General features: G+C 47.7%; 1 protein-coding gene across 1 annotated transcript in view; it reads right to left on the bottom strand.

Annotated features, from left to right (window-relative positions):
- LOC126574580 (trypsin alpha-4-like) overlaps positions 1–20,620 on the bottom strand; it is a 30,655-nt gene extending 10,035 nt beyond the window's left edge. Inside the window, exon 1 of the mRNA XM_050234856.1 lies at positions 20,558–20,620. Within this exon, the coding sequence (XP_050090813.1) occupies positions 20,558–20,620 (63 nt within the window). The remainder of the gene's footprint in view (positions 1–20,557) is intronic.
- Between the last annotated feature and the right edge of the window lie 374 nt (positions 20,621–20,994).

Genomic DNA, 20,994 nt, shown 5'->3' with positions numbered 1-20,994 from the left:
AAAATTCGGAGTCAGTCAGCCTAGACGATGGGATCGCAAGGGAGGGAGTGGTTGAGGGGAATAGGAGAGGGAGGGAAAGAGGGGTAGGGCAGGGAAAATTACGACCCCTTGCGAGCTTGATGAGTCTCTCTCTCTCTCGGGAGCAAGAGACCGTCGACGAACGATGACGACGGTGGCGACGACGTCGTCGACGAAAGCGAAAGTGTGCATGTGTGGTGTGAGCGTGTGTATGTGTGCATAAAGCTGTATGTGGATGTTGTGCCGAGCATTAATTGTTGGCGAATCTGGCCTACCCGGGCTGGACTGGACTGGAGTGGCCTGATGGTCGCCGTCGAAGTCGCCGAAAGGGAAAACTCATTCGATCCGCTGTGGCAGAGGAAGAAGAAAGGGGATGGAGGGGATAGGGAGGGAGGGAACCTCCTTTTAATTGGAGTGACTAGGAGTGAACTACGGCCGGCGAGCTCCGGCGACAGCGCTGGTAATTAGCATTTTGACCCAGTTTCGAGGCTCGAGTTGAGGCGTCTGGCGGTGAGTTGGCGCTGAGTGTGCCGCTCGGTGGCCTGTCTTATCTGTTGCAGGTGATCGGTGGAAGATTCAGCTCATTAGATCACGTTAGATCACCTCCCATATGGGGTGAGGGGGCACGCGGGAGGGAGCTGTACCGAGCAGAACTTCCAACAACACTCGATAATAGTCAAACAGTGAAAGTGCTTTTGCTGTGGCAGTTCTACCAGGCCGGTTCAGTACATTTGCGGAGTGAAAAATAGATAAGTTAAGTGTTCCGAAAAATCCGCCCTTTTGGTTTGATTGGCAGTAGCGATAGCCTGGCAGAGCACGTAGATTTGTGAAGCTCCGGTTGTACCAAGTATTTCTATTCCATTATAGGCGTCTAAAGCAATAAATTGATAGAGGAACATGATACTGCTTTTTAAGCTGATTGAAATTATAGTAGCTTCTTATGTAAATAGGTTTAAAACGTTTGAAAAGGCGAAAAATGATCTATCAAGCCTTCTGAACGACTATCGCAACCGTTTTTATTTATTTTGTAAACGCTTGTGGAATACTGGAACAATTTTGATCCAATTTCATTCCATTTTTATCATCTTAATTTTCATGTATCTTTTTTTCTATTCAAAGATAGACCGTATTTCAAATCGAAACACATTGCCGGCTGTCTCCACCGTCCAAATAGTCGCTCAAGGCGTATAAATGAACAAAATAAAGTCATTGCTCTAGGCAATCGTGTTTGTCCTATTGTAAAGAGCGCCTTAAATGAAACAAAATGCTAAACAACATTTTAAATATGCGAAACTGCTCGAAATTTGAATAAAACAATCAATAAACTAATTAACAACAGTAAAGAGTAGGTATAATTAACTTGTTGAACTAGAAAAACAGGAAATAAAAGATAGAAAGTCAGGCGAGGACGAATAACTAACGTGTAAAAGCACGAAATATAAGAAACAATAACAGAACCGAGTAAGAATGGTATGCCTTTTTATAAAATGCTGTGTAAAAAACACCAAAAATAAAGAACCAAGCTAAACCATTCCGAGTGGTTCACATGCAAACTGGCCCCGATGGAAAGCATTCCATCGGCACACCTCGAAATGTCACCATTAATTATGTATCGCGAAAACCGAGCATTATAATGTGCACACCGACGAAATGCCGATCAAAACTAGGTGCCAACGGTGGACAGTATCAGGTCCTTAGATCGGTATGCGAAACCGTGCAAAAAGATCACCAGAAAATTAGATCAAAACGATCCAATCGCAGCAGCAGCAGCAGCAGCAAAAACAGGCAAATCGATGTCGATCGAACTCGTGTTCGAGCAAAAAAGGCGAAGAAAACAAAAAAAGCTTTCTGCTCCTGCTGCTGCTGCTGCTGCTACTGAAGCTGATGGCAAGACGGAGTGAAGGAGCTAATGAATGCTCACTGTGTCCCACTGCCATCAGACACATTATGACGCCCACCATGACCTCCCCGCGGATCCTGCACTCGTGCTCCTCGTGTTGCTGCATTGTCTGTATGGAAAAGCGATAAAGGAGAGAAGGCTTTGGGGTGAAAGCCTGACCACCGCGACGCTCTTTCGATGGCTATATATATTTCTGCTCTGCGTTCCTGCTTTCGAGGCAAGGCCATTCAGCCACCGGATCAGTGTGTCAGTGGAACTTTGAGCGGCCGCCTGTCCGCTAGCAACGATTGGTGTAGGTGTTGCGGGGTTTTGCGCTTCGCTAGATCGGTATCGCTCCATGGATTCAAACTCACGGTAAGGGAAGGGGGTGAAAAGGAGGGAGTGATGGAGCTATTTTTCGCCTCGGTTCACTGCCCTCACTGCGCTCACGCTGCTGCTGCTGCTGCTGCTGCTACTGTTGTTGTTGTGGTTGTGCGAAGGAACGCCAGCGAGCAAACGCAACAACGGCTTTCGATTTCAACACGCGAGTCCGAGAGCTTTTTCCAGCCCGATTCCTTCGCTCGCTTTTCTTCTTTTCCAGCGGGCGCGCTGTGGCGCCATACCGCGCCATCAGCTTCGCTCCGCGGGCTCCGTTTTGCATACTCACCCCTCGAGACAAACACGCACGCACCGATCGACGACGACGGCGACGAGGAGTTTGGCCATCTTTGCGGCGGTCCAACGGAGAGTACTGAGGTAATTATCGTGCCACATCGCGGGGCTTTAATTGCGCTCCGGCTTGCTAGAGGGTTCTGGGGTGACCCAGAGCGTCCCCGGGGGGAGAGGAGGCGAGGGGTAGGTGATCAGTTCGTTAGGAGCGTTATGTCGTCCGCCCTTAGGACGCTCGAGAGGTTTCATACGTACTCGTGACGCGTGACTTCATTCCATCCAGAGCGAGAGCTTAGGACGAAAGGATTTGAATGTCACTTTCTGTGGTTTCACTCTTCAGCGAACCTTTTGACGTTTGCCGGTGCGATCGAAAGATCATTTATGAGCAAACATATCAGAAATCTTTTTCGACGGTTCTAATGTGGAAGTGTTCGTATTCGTGAAAGGTCTGCTTTGGTTTCCTTTCCTTTTCTTTTAATCACCCAACAAAAATGGCTCCAAGCGTCCAATGTCTGGAGTGCAAAATAATAGATTTACGAGTTAGTTATAATTGAAACTCGGATTGAAAAGCTTTTTCCTGTGCCGACCGTTGTATCCATGCCAACAGCTAAAAAAATCTGATGACAAACAATTAGATAAAAAGATTTAAATAATGTCAGCTTACCGTTAAGGAACGCTTTCTCAAACTCTTCTTCGTTACGTTACCGACAGCTCGTAAAGGTGAAGCAGAGGTAAGGACCGTTGTATTGCTAATGACCAACAAGATAACACAACAAGATAGAACACCGACAAAATAAGCCTCGCCCTTTGCTTCATCACTATCAGAACTGGTGTTGGCTGGATGGGAAATCCGACGATGTTTTTTACCAAAATCGGAAATCTGTTTTCCTTCTCTAATTCCAAACGCACGCACTCTAACACCATCTCTAGGAGGCAGATGAATTCGCAAGGCTAAAAGCGATAATGCAGTTGTGCAAATATTTTTCGCAAACTCCTCCCATAGTGAAGTGCCAATTGTAAATTGAATCTTTCACTTTTATTCACAAATCGCATCGTGATTCTTTGCTCTGCTATTCACTCACTATCCGTGTAAACATATTTCCCGTGATGAAATATTTATTGCTTTATGTTTAGTATACATTGCAAAGCACGGTGCAGCTTGGCGACACCCTTCGGAATTGGTGCGATAGATGTTTCTAGAACAAAATCTGTCTTCGATAACAGACACTTGTTTAAACGTAATTCAAGCAAAAAAAAACCGGTCCTATGTTTGGTATCGCTGTGGAACACCAACAGATTTGTAAACTAATCCACCCTACTGTAGACTGCCTGGAACAAAAGGAACAAAAAAACAACACCAATGTGTTTGCACCATCGACATCTGCTTTTGTGCGTCAACGTACCGAAGTCCTTGAAACACCGCCACATGCCGAACTCGCAATGTGTTACTAGAAGAGCAGTAGCATCCAGACAATCGTAGGGGAAGGAAGTTTGTGATTGAGAATATGTGGTTCAGGTTGCTGTTAGTGTCTAGCATAATATCTCTTTGTTTTACAGAACGGAGCAGATGATGACATCTGATGAATCAGAAAACAAAAGAGGTAAGTACAGTTTTGAGGATTGTGCGACGGACCTCCATGGTATGGATTCTAGGTTTCATTAGGATCCAACCCCTAAAACAACAGACTGTTGCATCCTAAAAGACGAACTTCAATAGATGTGGCTGTGAGATTCAGTGGACCGAGTAAGGTACGTTCTAGCTGTTCCTTCTTGTTGTTTTTTGTCTCCAGTTGAGCAGCAGGTTTATTGCCACTGCTCTTTCGCATCTTTCGCGTAATCTCGAGCAGGTATGAATAGTGTTTATACTTTTGGTCCGAACAGCTGCTAATCTGGACGGAATTTTTGAACATAACACATTTACAGGACTGACGAATATTTGTATCGAAACCTATCTCGACAATAGTCCAAAGAGACTGAACCGTTTATCCGAAATTTAAACGACACATTCTTTACCACACACATTTCATATTTGTGCATTTAAAACACCTCCTTAGTTCGCCAGAAATAGAAACAATATGTGAAGATCGAGTGTCTCGGAAAGAGAAAAAAGAAAATGAATAACAAATGGGTGAGTATTTTTAATTGAAAAGCCATTTGTCAGGCGTGCGGTTTTATTGGTTTTAAAATTATAATTAAAAACACCAAAACAGTGCAGAGTGAATTTCACTGAACTGTTTCGATTAATCTTTCGCACAAACTGCATTGTTCAGCCCCCGCACTATCTCAGCCTCGCGTCGCACAAAATAAAAACGATTTTCCCTCTTCGCGCCGCTCCCGATCTGCTGATTGTTCCATCCATCAGTTCATTTCATTCAGCCACCCACAAAAAAAGGCGTTTGTGGCACCCTCTTCGCCATTTTTGGCACCTCTCGTCTCTTGTCGTCTCATTCGTCTGCCCCAAAACAACCACAACCGGGAGAGAGTCATCGCCAAAAAGCGCCAGAATTCTGTGCGGAGTTTCCTCGTTCGAGCGGCCACGATCTCGCTCACACCGTTCCGGCATTCCACCGGAGCATTGAGATTTTGTCACTCGTTCTCCCTTTCTCTCTCTCTCTCTCTCTCTCTCTCTCTCTCTCCACTGTGTCAGCTGCCTCACGATCACGATCACGTTTCTACCACTTTTCAACCCCACCATTCTTCCACTCGCTGCTCCACGAACGTCGCCGTCGATCAACCGTTGGGGGAGCTGTTTCATCTCGAATCGCTGCCAGCCGCCAGTCTCCTTCTTCCCTTCCCTTTCCCCCTGGCACCAACTGTTTTACAGATGGGCCAGAAACCAGTGCAAATATTGCATAATGTTTGTTTATGTTTCTTTCTCGCTTTTGGGCCCAGCTGACGGTGGTTGGCGGTTTCAAGTGACGTGACGCTGTCTGGCGCGCGGTACTCTGGCTGGCTGGCTGGCTGGCTGACTGACTGACTGGTTGGCTGGTTGGCTGGTGGGCTATTTGGTTGGCTGACTGGTTATCTGAGAGACTGAATGTCTAATTTTACGCGATTTAGTATGGTGAGCCAGCATCGTTTATCTTGGCCGGACTTGAGGCTGGCATGGTAAATGGGGTTTTCCTTCGTGTTCCCCTTTTGCCTGCACAGCCCTTAATCCTATGGGAAAGCCATTTAGTGTTGTGCGACGATATTGAGCTTCCCTGGGGGTGTTCGGGTGTTTCTACATTAGCAGAAAATTTCCGTTGCGCTAACGAAAGAAAAGATCCAGTTTTTTGTACGGCGATCATAAGAGACAATGACAGTTTGAACGCAAAAGATTGAATTTATGTACATTTCTACTTTAAATTGAATTTATGTACAAAAGATTGAATTTATGTTCTTTCTATAGGATACGGGCTTGTATGTTTACAAAACAGCGTTGAACAAGTTATTTTGCGGAAATAGTGTATGTTTTGTCCGTTTCATTGTACAAAATTGAACCAAACTGAGCGTTTTTATATTGTGGACGAAATTTTCTGTGTGCCTAAAACTAGCTTGGTATAAACTTTCTTTATAAAATAATCTAACTAATCGGCATCCAGAACAATCTCGGCTCGCTGATTACGAAATCGATCCGTTCCGTGCATCACGGTTTTTTACTTTGGCTTTTTTATCAACATTCCTTCGGCCGATCATCGACTGGCCCTCATGCATCGTCCCATAAAACACCCCTTTTCCCACCACCCTCAGTGGCCCCCAAGGGACCGATCCGTTCACGGACCGATCACTCGGTCCTGGTCACGCCGGTGACCCTTTTCGGTGCACAGAAGCACAAGAGCTCAGCATAGCAGTGCCACCCACCTGTGTGGTAGCCTGTATGGAGCCGACAACATGCACATATGATAATCAGTCCTCGTCGTCGTGGTCGTCGTAGCGACCCTCATCGTGTTATCGTGCTGGCCTAGAGAGCGCCAGCCAGAGAGGTCCCGCTGGTGGGAAAAAAGCGGCATGTCTGTCCCATATCTAATGATGTCGCTTTTAGCTGAATCCACTGGATGGATGCTGGATGCCCTCGCAGTGGGAGCAAAGACAATGCGGCAGCAGCAGCACATAGCATGCTGTGCGTCGTCGTCATCATCGTGTCGTGGTGTGCAGCCCACATCGTTGCATACACTAACACATACATCGTTCCTTTGGCGGCTTTAACAAAGCGAAAGGGAGAGTGAAAAGAAAGGAAGGTGGCGAGGGTGCTTTGTAACTCCCTTTTTCTAGTCTCCCGTGATGTGGTGTGCGGTCTTATGCTGCTTCGCGGTGTAAACTAGAGAACAATTTACGACCCACGACGACGTTGATGACGATGACGACGATGATGCTGCTGCTAGAAACCGACAGTCGAACCTCACGCAGTATCAAGAGGGAAAGAGGAGTTTTTCTGATGTTTGAGGCCCGTTGCAAAAGAGTTTTTGAATGATTTTTCAAGACTTTTTGAAAAATAATAGTTCAATCGAATCGATTTATTCGTACAATTCTGTCAGATGGGTTGTAATTGCGACATTTTCGTGCTAATAATATAGATTAGTTTTCAAATTTATATTCGACAAAGGAATATTTTAAAACACCTACAACATTTTTCTAAAAAAATATGATAAGTTCTAATGTTGGAACAAAATCCAGAGAAATAAATAAAAGAAACAGAGAGTCCCAACCTTCTATTCCGAGCATCACTGTGCCCTAGTGCGCTAATCCGGGTGAGATAACAGCGTGAAAAGGCAGAGGCAGAGTTTCTCGCACCAGTGAGAAAACGCCCTAGTGCTGCGCGTGGCTGCTTGCGCGAATCAAGGGATCTGGCGCACTAAAGCGTGATCTCTCTATGCTGCTGCTGCTCTCCTCTCCAGACACCGACATGAGGGGGACAAAAAAGCAGCAAAAAAAAAAAACTATGCGGTCCACTCGTCCATCCATCCGTCCATCATCGGCAACGAGTCAGTAGAGTTGGCAGCATAAAAACGGCTCCACATAATGGGGTTCCCTCGGTTTTGGATTTTTTTCCCCTGTCTGTTTCTTCTTCTTTTCTTGCACGGCGCTTAGAAAGTGAGAGTGAGATGATCCGAGCGTGAGGGCACCACCATCACCACCACCACGAGCATCAACACAAACAACCACTAACTCACCCCCTTCTCCACCCTTCCTCACGACTCTGAAGCGCCTCAGAAAGTGGGTCAAACTAACCTTTTTTTTCCTTCTTCTGCTGGCGCTGCTGCAGCCCAAGCCCAAGAGCTCTCCGGGACCCCCCCTCCGAGCAGCTGTGCTCCTGACTCCCTCCTCCTGATTTTCTCGGCACCTTCCCTTTCCTACCCACCACTCCGTTTAATGCCGTGGAGCGGACTGGGGTGTGAGTTGTTTTTGTTTGATTTTCTTATGCACTCCACGGTTCTCGCTTCCTTTTCGTCTTCGTTTTCGTCTTCGGTCTCGTGCTCTCGCTCGTGCAGACTGGCTACTGGATGCAGTTTTGCTTGATGGCGCTCCACTGCACCGCACTCGTTGGTGCAATTTTTCGATAACGGATTTAGTGCTCCCAGAGCAAGAACGAGAATCCACGGCGTAGAAGAATGTAAATAAAGTTAGAGGAGGGGTGGAAAGGTGCATTATGTGCAGATTAGGGATCGCACTACGAACGGAGCCAAATTTATGAAGCCCCCGAGTGGATCGAACTCCCCGATCCGACAGGAAAATGGTTCACATGAGGTAAGCGGAGAGGGAAACCATATTTCATCGGCTCGACAACTACAACGAGCAGGATGAGGAGAAGGAGGAGCAGCAGAGCGACGTGTTCGAGATCAATTTGTACAGCAGTATTTAGACAGCAGCACTAGCAGCAGCAGCAGCAGCAGCAGCAGGAGAATGGACGATCATGCGACCGATCGCGCCACGATCGCTGCTGATGCTGATGCGCTGAGCATTTCTCACTGATTTATGAGCGAGATGGAAAACGAGGGGATTGTGTGTTGTGTCTTGGGACGTGTCTTGTCAGCTCGCTGGAGCAAACGGAGCTGCCGTAGTTCGATGATATGTTGACGCGTTTTTACAGCGGGTCAGCATTCGATTTCTTGTTTACTCTCGCTAAACATTAGTTTTCGATGTGTTTTCGGGGCGATATGATGCTTCTAAATGTTTCTTTTCCGCTATTTGTTGGTTGGTTTTCAATCTACAGCATTCCAATCCTCTTTTCACCTAAAATGGGGCTTTGTATTGCATCAGCATCGAAAAGATCCTCAAATCAAACTGCCGTCGGACTGCTACACCTTTACCAAACGTTTATCTTGGTCTAGAAGTGGATTACAGAATAGCAAATAGCGTCATCAGCCAGTTCAGCGCAACCCATTCGTCAATAGACACTTCACGGCACAAGTTATTAAAAGTAAACAAACCATCGCGGACCGTACGATCACGAGCACGATACCGCAGATAAGGAGCAGCAGCAGCAGTAGCACCGGGCGACACGTGTGGTCATTTTTAATCGCTGTTTTGTGCGAGAAGTGCGCTACGCTTCTTCCGGTTCGTCCCAGGAGCAGGAATTGTGGGCTAGAAAGTGGCAAATTGTATCATTGTCATCGCCGTCGTCCACTTGAAGCGATAACGAGCGCACCCAGGATGTGGTGTGCAGCAAAAAAAACGGTGGCTCTAGCCTCTCGAGAGCATCCAGTAACGCCACGGTCACCGGTCTACCGGTCTGTCAAGTGTGTTTGCATGACAATTAAGCCGGCAACAGCAATTAGCCTCCTACACATACACTCACCCCGGCTCCTTCTTCGATTGCTCGAGAGCGCTCTCGATCTGCGTTTCTGGTTTGCCGATCACTCCCCTCCTCCACTTTACCGGCAGCCACGACAGCCTAAAGCCTAATCAAAGCCAACATTAAGCTCGAAAGACTGCGGAGGACTGGAAGGCTTAGGCATTAGCCGCGTGCCACGGTGATGCAGAGAGTTGACACGACGTAAAAGCTCCAGGCGGGTTATGATGCACTGGATGGAGCATAAAATCTGTCACCCACACCCCCCGTTCGCCCACCACCACCACCTCCCACCGCGAGAACTGGAATCATAAAACGGGGCGCAAACGCGGCCACAGTTTCGTAACGTAACGCGGTGCATAATCATCATCGTGTGCTGCAGTAGCACCAGCGCCAGCAGCATCAGCCTCATGCTAGCACAACCTTGCTGCGGTGAGCCCGTGGTGTTTCTGGAGCAGCACCTGGTCCTGGAGCATCTGGTCTGGTCTAGCGCCGGCCGCACGTAATGGCAGGTGGTTGGTGCTTGATTGAATTAGCATTCATTAGCGGAGTAGAGCAGTGCAGTGCAGTGCAGAGCTGAGCTGAGCGGTGTCCCGGTGAACGAGGAAGAAGGTGGAGGATCTTCAAATCTGAAACCGTGAAGCGACCGTCTGCTGGTTGGTTGGGAAAGATTGTGTGGCACGTCGAGCATCGATAGAATTAAGGTGCGCCATTGTGCACCGGTCCCCGATTGTATCCAGAGTGTTGTTTATTGTTTTGTTTTGTTTCAGATTTCAAATGGAAACGATAAAATGTTAACTGCAAGATCGTACTCATATGAAGATCAATAGATAGAACATTTGGATATGAAGAAAAGCTTGTCTTAAATAAATAAATAAATTATAGTTCAATAATTATTTTGCCTGATATCATAATTTAACAGAGTTCTCGTTACTATTTTATGTTCATCGGTTCGTCACATGTTTTCTATTGTTTTACTTCCCTGATGTTACTCTTTCAAAATACCCTCATTTTCGTGTAAATTTAATAGTAGTCTTGTACTTATTTTATTGTTAGCTTTTTTATTTTTACAAAATTAACATACTTAGGACCGAATATAAGGATGATTGAACACGTAAAAGGCATGTTTATAATTTCATTTACTTGAAACAGTCAATTGTGATTTGCAAATCATGTGAGTTGGAGTTTCTTTTTTTTATTTCATATTTAGAAAAAACATTGAAAAATTAAACGCTTTCTTGTTACTTTCTTCGTTTCGATCTCTGCCTCTTCCTCTACCAAAATTTGAGACCCTGGTCACAATGTTGATCGCAAATACTTAAATTCTGAAAACCATCATCCATAATCGTGCAAAATCACGCTTTCAATGGCGTATGTCGTCGTATTTGGAGAGAAGAGTTGGTATTTCCTTTTTATTAAATTTTCTACTCGATGTAGCTCCGTTGAGATTTTATGAACAGAAAAATCATTTGCGAATTGTGTTGGAGATGTACACGAACTCGCAGAGCCATACCTTTGGAAACAATTCGCATCAAATTTTGCTCTCCCCAACTTACTTGGTGTAAACATTTTTTAAGAAAATTGAAAACCATTTGTAAACTTCCTAAATTCGGAGGCAACTTCCTTAATTATAGCCAAATAACATAATACAAAAAAACAGAACGTTGTGACATTTACAAGAAAAATAAGTCCTTAACTTCCAACCCTTGTTTGGATTAATTTCTACTGAGCCCCCTGGAAAATACACCTCATTTATCACAAAAAAGCCAGCAAAACTCTGTTGCTCCACAGGGAAATTTCAGTCTAATGAACAATTTTCAAGGCAAACCAACATAACCAACGAATGGGAAGCTGTACGCTCATATTAAAACACGTGGCATTAACCCAGAAACAACACCACCGCCTTCGAATTACGAAGATAGCCAACCGTCAACCATTCGATTCCGAAGACGTAAGTAATGATAGCTATTCCAACCGAAGCCATTCCCGACGCCGGCACACTCCGCCACGGTACGCACCAAGCTCAACCACTCCAGCCATCAATCCATCAATCAAAATACCCCTTCCCCCCCGGGGGTCCCGGCCCTGCTTCGACCGGCCACGATTTGTCACACAATTTTACACCAATCAGCGAACGGGCAGCGAGCGGGCCATCGATCGACTTTTATTGGAAAATTGCTGCCCGAATCCAGGAAACTAGGCAAAGGTTGTGCAGTGGGGAATTGGGCCCCCCTAACATTAAGCTATACGTTCCACATAACCTTCCCCCTTCACCCCCTTTTGGCTTCCCCTCGGGTGCTGGAAAAGCGCATGCCGCATGCGGTGCCATGGAATGACAATCGAGCGGTCGATCGAGCGGTCGGTGCGTGCGCTCTGTCGGTCGCTCGGTACGTGGTTATATCATTTTTGGTCAAAATTGGTGTGCTACTAGTCACCGCGCACGCCATGGCCCTGCACCGCACCGCACCCCGTATCGGAGCAAACCTTTCACGTGCAAGAACCTCCGTGGGCAGTGTATGTGGTGCGAGGGAAAAGCTCTCATGTAATCCCCGGGCCACCGTGTCGCCGTGTGTTGGTCATCGGACATCGAGGGTGAAGAAGGAGAAGGAGAAGGAGAAGAAGGCATGGAACACGCTGCCACTGACACCGCGCATGGTTAACAATCATTTTCACTGGCTATGCTCTAGATACGATGTGAATTAGATTCGCGCGCGCGCGCCAGCGAGCGAGCGCTTGCCCAGGTCAGCTATCGCTCAGCCGATGCTCAGCTGCTCAGCTGGAGCAGTGCGATGGTGTGCGATTATCTCATGCGGCCAGCGCAAAGGGAAAAGAAAGACGAACGAAAGAAAACGAAAGAAAGAAAGAAAAAACGACGAAGCTGAAGATGTTGGTGGAGATCAAGCGGACGGGCGCATGGCGATCGTATCGTCAGCCGCGGCTGTTATTCAATCCGTGTCCAGTGTGGGGTGGAATGGAAAAATGGAAAATCGCGGCCACTGTGCCACTGGGGGCCACCGGGACAGGGGTACGCACCATCCCGTCACAAAAGGCGCACGCAGGCGCGCGCAGTCGGTCGTGGTCGTCGTGAAAATGAGCGCCCAAATGAAAGCGAAAACCCAACATGCACACAAACACACCGACACACACGCGCTCTGGCGTGCGTTAATGTGAGCGAAAGGAAAATTATGTGAGGAGGAAAGAGCGATAAAAACAGAGACAGCAGCAGAACGCGGGGCATGACGCATTAATGAAGTCCATTCATTAATCCTAGCCTCGGCGGGGAGCGTAGCTCAGCGGATTATGCGATATTTGCCAGTGAAAAACACTGGATCGAAGGAGGGGGGGGGGGGGGGGTGGAAGAGGTGGCCCGGTTTTTGGGGTGACGGTTTTCGGGGCCGCGAAAAACGGACATTGCGTAAGCTGGGTTGGAAAAGCTGGATTGTGTTTTTTTTCGGGGAGTTTTTTCATTGAACTGCTCTGTGGACTGCGTTGCTGAAGTTAAGTTGCATTTGTCTAAAAAAATCCAGTGACATTTGTCTAAAAAAAATCACATAAAAAGGGGCGGAAGAAACATATGCATAGTCTGTCGCAAAGTAAACAGTACTTTTTGCATAGGAAAGTTTCTGGAGGCGCTATTTTAATGTGGGTATTTTTGTATGAAAGGTGCATCCTTTAGGGACTTTCAGTCAAAATTTCAGGGCATTTGGTCCATTGGAAGCAAAGTTATGGCGACTAAAGTGGCAGTATGTTTGGGTGATCGGTGCAATCTGAATGGCTAAAAATCCACCATCAAATTTAGCTTTTAAACTCGGTAAAACGTGTAGCGAATTGATACAATAAGTTTATGCTGATGATTATCTATCCCGTGGCAAAGTTTAGGAGGAGTATACGCGTTTCAAAACCAGTCGTGAAGACCGCAACGACAACCTTCATGGCGGTCAAGCAAAGTCCGTGATTAAGCCAGGAAGCATCGAATGAGTTCGGGATTTTCTCAAATTAAAAACAAATTCCCGGGCCAAACGGTTATTGACTAATATTATCTTGATGTTTTGAGTTGTTTCATGCATCTTATTCGTAGGATTGTGCAAGAATATCGTGAAGAATGGAGTTGGCGCTTGTTGCGCCCAAAATGTGCCGTCACATCGATCCCCGTTTATCACTGTTTTTTGACCAAAAACTGTATTTTATCTAACTATCTGGCGCCGCAATCACTTGATCTGGTACCCTAGGGCTTTTAAGTATTCGGCAAACTTCATTTGTGGATGAAAGGAAAATGGTATGCTGGCATTCTGGCCGTTCAGAAGGCTTGTACCGACCACCCAAACATACTGTCACTCTAGGCGCGATTATTTAACTTCCGGTGGACCAAATGTCATGAAATTTGGACTGAATGTGCGTAAAAGATGCACCTTTAATACAAAAATTCGCACATTAATGTGGCTCTACCAGAAATGTTCTTATGGAAAAAGTCCTGTTTACTTTGCGACAGACCATGCAGAAGGACCAGACAACAGTCTCCAGAATTTAGAAAAGCAAAGTGAAGCAACTGGATTTCAATTTCATCATCAATCGTTCTGTGTCGCTCGTTTGAATATCCTTGTCGTTTAGTCTAAACGTCTTGCTCGTATGCTCGCGATAAGGTTAATTATGAAATTAATCACTCTAAAGCTTGATTCCGCCAGAATCTGAAATTGAAAAACGACTCGACGACACAGGCGCACGGTTTGCCATCCTTTTATATTTTCAAATCCAATTTGTGGTTTGTCTACAGCATGATCTGATCGAATATTTCCGTCAAATTAATGTGCAAATTAAGAACTCATAGTGTACTTAGTTCGTTTGTCGCACAAAGCTTGCTGGAGCAAATCGTTTTGACAACCAGCTATGGCGGCAATATGGTGCGTAAATAACGAAATCATTTTTAGCATACAGCGGTTTCAATGCGAACAAAACAGCGTGTCTTGTCTTCAACAGAACTAAGACAAACAGTGATCACGGTTTCCGATTGCCTTGAGCTTATGCGATACCACCACTTGTTCAAATAATAGCACAAACCTCATGCTCTGTTGTTCTGAAACAGCTGACTCAATCAATTCAAGGCCATCAAAAGACACTTTCTCAAAATGTTTGCCAAAGAGAGGTGCTGGAAAAATGGATAAAAATGCAAACACTAAAATGGATACTGCGTGATCTGAATGAAACTGGAATTCGTATTTACTCAGCAGGAATTAGGGAAACTCCCTCTATGATCGTCAACTCGTCCGCTTTCGTCGCTGCAAATTGTAGTGCGCCTTCAAATCAAGCCCATCTGCTTGTTAGATAATGCTTTTATTCGATTTTCTCACTTAATATGCGTCGAAATGATAATCAATTCATCACCAAACGCACACCCCAGACCAGCCCAGCGTCCGAAGACGATTTATGACGAAGTGCTTCGCGCCATCCTGGTCCAAAAGAAAAGCTGTCAATAAATCTTATCGGTCAACCGGTCAATTATGGGCACTGTGGGTATAATCTTAAAAATATCATCTTCTAGCCAAGGCACCATCGCCATCCCGTCGGTATGCAAATGCGACCCCGAATGGTCACAACCTGCTCGGCACCGTCGTCGTCTTTGGCTCGTCCAGCCAACGTAAAGCAAGGGAAACGCGAGAGCGAAGGAAGGACCATTATTGGCTGCTGCGTGGTCTGCGTTAGAGAAGCCAGCGCAGGCAGTGGCCAAAACGGTAAAAGGTCTGTTCCAGGTTCGAGTCCCGCGGGGGGGGGGGGGGGGGGGGGCGCTGCAACATCAACTCCTCTTCTTCTCCTCCTTCGCCTCCTCCTCCTCCTCGTCCTGTTTTCAGGCCAGGCAGATGCGCTCGTTGATTTATCGATTATTTATCGCGTTATATAACTTTCACTGCCATTCGTTGCAGCACTCATACACGCGCAGACAGAGTCACACAAGCAGCCAAGCAGCCCCAGCAAGCGATCGACAGCGCGCGGCATGATCATCGTCTCTGGACCGGTTTTTTTTGTGGTGGTTCGGTCTGGCGAGCAAACGAACAGCTGACGAGCCACGCGAGTTTTCTCGGTTACTGTGCCAAATGAAAATGAAAACCAAGACAACCCAGATAGGGAAGACAAGAGTGAGAGCGAGAGAGAGAGAGAGAGAGAGAGAGAGAAGGAGAGGTCCGGATTGATGGCGGCTTCGGGGTACCAGTTTCGATAAGATATTGCAGCATACGGAGCAATCGAGGAGGCAGAGGACCGTGGACCGAGAAGCCAGCCATCTTCATTTCGTTTCCATTTCACACCCTTCCCCTTCTCGCCTTTGCTTGCTCGGTGGTGGTGATGAAGATGCGCTTAACGCAGAGAGCGGGCTAGCGGGAAACTCGAACCAACCTTCTCCCTGTTCCATGCTTCCCTCCGCTGTGGTATCTTTTCACTTTCTTTAACCAGTGGACCAGCGAAGCGGCCTGGCGGTGTACCGAGCGAATGCCAACCGAGATGGACTGACTGGCTAACGGATGGAGAGACGTTGACGGTGATGGTGGTGGTGGATGGTGGTGGTTTGGTTCGACCGCAAAGGCCGGCCAAGCATTTCGTTCGCGGTTATCTAACATCCAACCGATTAACCCAATTTTCCTTCTCTTCTCCGTTGCTCTCTCTCTCTCTCTCACTCTTTTGCTCTCTTTCTCTCTCTGTTTCACTCTCACGAGCTGTGACTCAAACGACTACCAGACCAGACCAAACCAGACCCGATGCAGCGCTATGGCAACGGATGAAGAAGGCTGTGAGGCTGCTTTGTCGGGTTCGTCGTTTATTCTTGTGTCCAAGTCTATTGAAATTTTGCACGAAAAATGGCACGATGGTGCTTTGGTGGAGGAAAACAGACTCGGAAATTCGCGGGAACTTGGGCTGGGAGGAACTGCGGAATGCCGTTCTAGGGCCGTGGATCGCGACCGTCGTGATGCGATCGCGAATCGTGGAGTCACGATTTTTTGGCGGTGAACGAAACGAGATTCAATCTTGGTTCTTTCCTGAATTTTCTCGTTCCTCGTTTCCTGGCCGCGAATCGGGGGGCATTTGGTGTGCACTCAGGGCAGTGAGGTCTCGTTGTAGCAACAATGGATTGCTGAGGAATTTGAGAATTTCTTTAGTATCGTCTGGAGCTGCAATATTATCGTTAAATTAAATGAAACAGTGAGAAGAGTGAGCAGAAGCTACATTCATTCTGCATAATAAAATGGTTGATTTATGAAAACCAATTCTCATTTCTGAACTGTGCTTCCAGGAACTGATGCCAGGATGATCCCTGGACGGAATGAGAAGATCATGCGGATCATCAGCCCACATTCCACACAGTACCACGCCGTAATTTCTGTGGGAAAATCTTTCCCGAGATACGCTCTTCCTTACGCCGTTCCGTTTAATTATTACCTCCCTGTAAACGGTAGGTTTTTTGATTAACTTTTCGGGAACCGCTTAAGGTCATCGTCCACCAAAAAAGAAAGCAGTTGATGCTGTCTCGATGTTCAGGTCGCGAGGACCACCACCGTGAGCACGTATAACCAAGGCAACTGTCACACAGGACGGATGACCGATCGTTCTCGCTGTAAAGCATCTCCCGTGCGGTGACTCACTAGCTTGCTGTTGCTCCAGGCCACGCGGCCATCGCTTGTAATTCGCAGGACCAGGAACAACACAAACGCAAACCATCTTCTTTTGTCTTTAGCCGCGTATACGCTGCGGGCTTCACAGCGCTAACCTTTGGCCGTTGCGAGTGCGTGCAAAGTGACGTTTTGATTGTCCGCTGCTTCGTTGAGGCGGAGGCTTTGACAGCCCAGCCATAACCGCGCGTTGAAGTTGAGCTCGTAAATTATGGTCCCGGTCCCTTAATCGTAAAGGTAAGATCACATCGCCGCTATACCCGGAGGCACACGAGGAGCGGTAACTGTCTTTTATGAACGATGAATTCGTTCTTTTCGTCGGTGCTCCAGGTGACCTGTCCCGAGTCACCGTCAGGCGTAGGGTAACTGCTACACGCGGTTCATGGGAAAAGGTCGCCGGTATTCGTCGGATTCCGGGATCCAACGAGACACCGCGATGTAATGAGATGTAAAGTATGAGATTAGTTGGGCGGGAATGGTTGGTAATGCAGCAATTAAAATACCGGGAAAGGATTATTGTTTACCAATTTCACGAACTAGAAATTTAATTTACTGAATTTTCTCAGGGTTCCAGTACAGGGAAGCATCTTTATTTACAGGTAAACTGTTACTGACTGAGCGGCAACCGCCATTTCACTTGCATCGATACGATAATGCATATAATGGACTTGAATTTAATTCATAAATCCACGAAATTCCTACCGTGCCACCAAACTAATGAAAGATTTTACTACAATAATTTTATTTAAAACATACGGCTCGTCCGTCCTTATATATGTTAAAAAAAAAAATTTATTTAACGTTCACTTCACTCACATACGAACGCAATGGAATGAAATGACACTCGAACAGTTCTGAGCGGTAAATATTCCGTTCCTTTACAGACTTACATCGAGAGAGCGCAATTAACTGGGGAGACATATGACAACTGCATCCAAAGAGCACCACCAGCAGCAAGTTTATTGACCTCCCCAGGCCGCAAGCGAACTCAGCTGTTCGAGTGAGTGGACGACTGAGATTGCGGCCGCGCATGACATAATGGCAAGTCGAGTCGTCGTTGTCGTCGTCGTCGTCGTCATCGTCAACACAGAACCAACCTAGAGTAGCCAAATCGTCGCGCGCCATTGAAGGACGGGGGTCCGCGTGCCTCGGTGCGTGATTTGGTGGCGTTCGCGTTCACGGCATTTACAATGTCGCGAATGGTGACGGAATGGCATCAAAGCATAACGTGCCAATAACTTTAACCAGAAAGCTCGCAGAGAAAGAGAGAGAGAGAGAGAGAGAGAGAGAGAGAGAGAGAGAGAGAGAGAGAGAGAGCAAGATCGTGCTCAGTTGTCGTGGAATCGCCGCGGCGAAAAACAATTATCCAATTATCGATCGTCTCCGAAATTATCAATCGAACGCCGCCAGCAGATCGTGAGACAATTGTGTTCACGAGACCATCGCCATGAAAGGGGGAAGTATTGATGCCTCAGGCCACAACATGGACCAGCAGCTCACGCTTGTGTTCACCGCCACGGCTACTGAGGATGTTGAACGGTGCACGCTAGCTCCTAACGCTAGCCACGCAGCGCAAATCGAATCCCTAGGAGGCCTAGAAACGGGTTTCAGTTACTGAAAATTAACTCCCTTTTCTTCTGGAATGAAAATAAAATATTGAAAGAAAAAAAACCGAAAGAATATTTTATGTTCGAAGATAAATCATAATTTCGGCTGCCATTACGAGGCTGTTATGTCTGTCACTCACTCTGGCACTCTAATCCCTCTTCGCAAATGCATCCCAAAACCAGCGAACGGTGTGTGCACGCGAACACGTAACTTGGTCGCCAGCCATCGTCAACCCTTGTGGGCCCGGTTGGCGGTGCTAATTACGTGTCAATCGCCTGCATCTCACTCCCCAACCCACCGATACCGGGGGCACACCGCTAGCGGGGTTGAAAGTAAGGGCTTCCACCACACCCTCCACCAGGAGCCTCTTAGCATGTTGACAACGTCATCGTTTGGTTGTACTTGGCTTCGGCCATTCCACGACATCTATGCTCGAACTAGACACATGCACGCACACATGGGCTGGACAGTGGACACTGCAGTGGACTGGGGCGACGTCTGACGTTCCGATGAAAAGTGGAATTGCATCATCAGCGCAAAGCGCGCTGCAGGTGCTGCCTGCGGTGCATCGCCAACGACACCACCCTTCAACCCACCCCCACTAAAAAACCACCCCCCTAGTGCATCGAATTCAGAATTCGCGACCACCCAATTCGGTCAAAGCACCGCACGTACGGGCGTGGATGAGAACTGCCGATGCCGTTTGAATGTTTACACTTCCTCCAACTTGATGCCAATGACCGCTGGCGGCCACCGGCGGTATGGCTTTCTCCTTGGGGGGGGGGGGGGTGGGGGGGGCGCGAGGAAGAGTTCCAAGAACTCTCTTCAGGTCTGCACCCAATGTGACACGCTTGGGAAAAGGCTCACGCCGGGAACATGAGCCGCAGTACCTGCGGCTCGCTCACCTGTTCCCGTTCTAGACGGTCAGCGGACCAACGAGAACGCGAACGAGAACGAGAACGATTGACCGGGACCTATAACGGGACCAGCAAACGGCCATGCCCCTCTGTGCGTTACGGGATTTGGTGTGTTTTTCCGTGATCGCCTCGGCAAAGTCCGGGCGGGTGCTTAGTGCGGCAGAATTGTCGCGCGCGCCCTGCGGTTGAATTTGAATGGACTCGAGACGCCAGACGCAAGGAATGCGCTTTATCGCATTTTGCATGCCGCGATTGTGAACCTTTCAGCAGCAGCAGCAGCAGCAGCACCGTCGCACTAGTGCTGTAGATGATGATCACGATGCTTTGTTGCTTCCCTCGCACTATTGCTCTATTGTTTACGGTGACGGAGTCGTGCGCGCTTGGTTTAGCGCTGGGAATGGTCCAGAGACACGAGAGCAACAGAAGAAGCCACTGGGTTACTCCAGTTCTACAACCATTGTGTACCTTATGCCACTCCGGCGTATCAAATCCCATCCCAAAGAACTGTGCGCCGCCTGCTCGTTACATAACCGGGTACCGGGGGTCCGTGGGCTTGGAGCGATGGCTCGTCGTAAGGTAGACAGCCAGAAGACAGGCTCTTCAGCGCGCAACGGACCAAAACCGAACCGAAACCGATTGTGTTGCTCCACATTTCGCAAAACGGCGCAGTACAGATCGAGTCGAGTTGAAGAGGTGCGTGGGATTGGAACAGGAGTTGGACACGATGGACGAACTTGGGGGACGGGGGAACAATTAGAATGAATAACAAATTCACTTTTCAATCGTGGCATCGGAGCATCGTCGCGTAAGTGGGTCAAAGCAGATGCGTGCTGGAGTGGAGAGCTTTGTACTTAGAAACGTGATATGCCGATGCCACGCCATTGAATTAAATTGAGGCTTATCCAACGTGCTCATCCTGCTGCGCCACGAAACATCATTATTAGAAGGCTCCAGGGGACTTTAGAGTCCTTTCCAGCCGGCCTTCTTCTGACTCGAAACGCGCTGACGCTTCCTGTATTCGTTTTGTACACGTACCACGTACCTTCACCGCGGCCGAGTGAACGCTCCAGATAGGACCGTCTGACGATGGACAGGTTTTCCCCATTCCTTCGGTCACTGCGTAAATTCACCCCGGGTAAAGAATCCGGTCCGGTGCACCACCAACGCAGCACAGCACTAGCTGGCTGGCTGGCTGGCTGGCTGGCTGCTGGCATCACGAGGTCTGCACCGACCACACCGAATTGAGGTCAGCGCGGTGGCAGCAGGGTAGAATGGAGGAGAGGAAACGAATGTTTTGGTTGCCACGGGTTTTTAAAGGAAACACCGCGTATCGTAGACCCGATCGAGATCGTGTACCGAGGGGAGAATTCAGGAAAGGGATTTCCCTTTCATCTCGTTCCCAGCTGGCGGTCGAGTTGGTGAGCTCCACGGAGCTAGGTACGTGGTCTCATGGAACTTGCGGGCAAACCGTGGCAAATG

This window comes from Anopheles aquasalis, chromosome 3 (assembly GCF_943734665.1).
Source record: "Anopheles aquasalis chromosome 3, idAnoAquaMG_Q_19, whole genome shotgun sequence".
NCBI lineage: Eukaryota > Metazoa > Arthropoda > Insecta > Diptera > Culicidae > Anopheles > Anopheles aquasalis.
The sequence above is the reverse complement of the archived record's forward strand: the minus strand, read 5'-3'. Positions and strand labels throughout refer to the sequence as shown.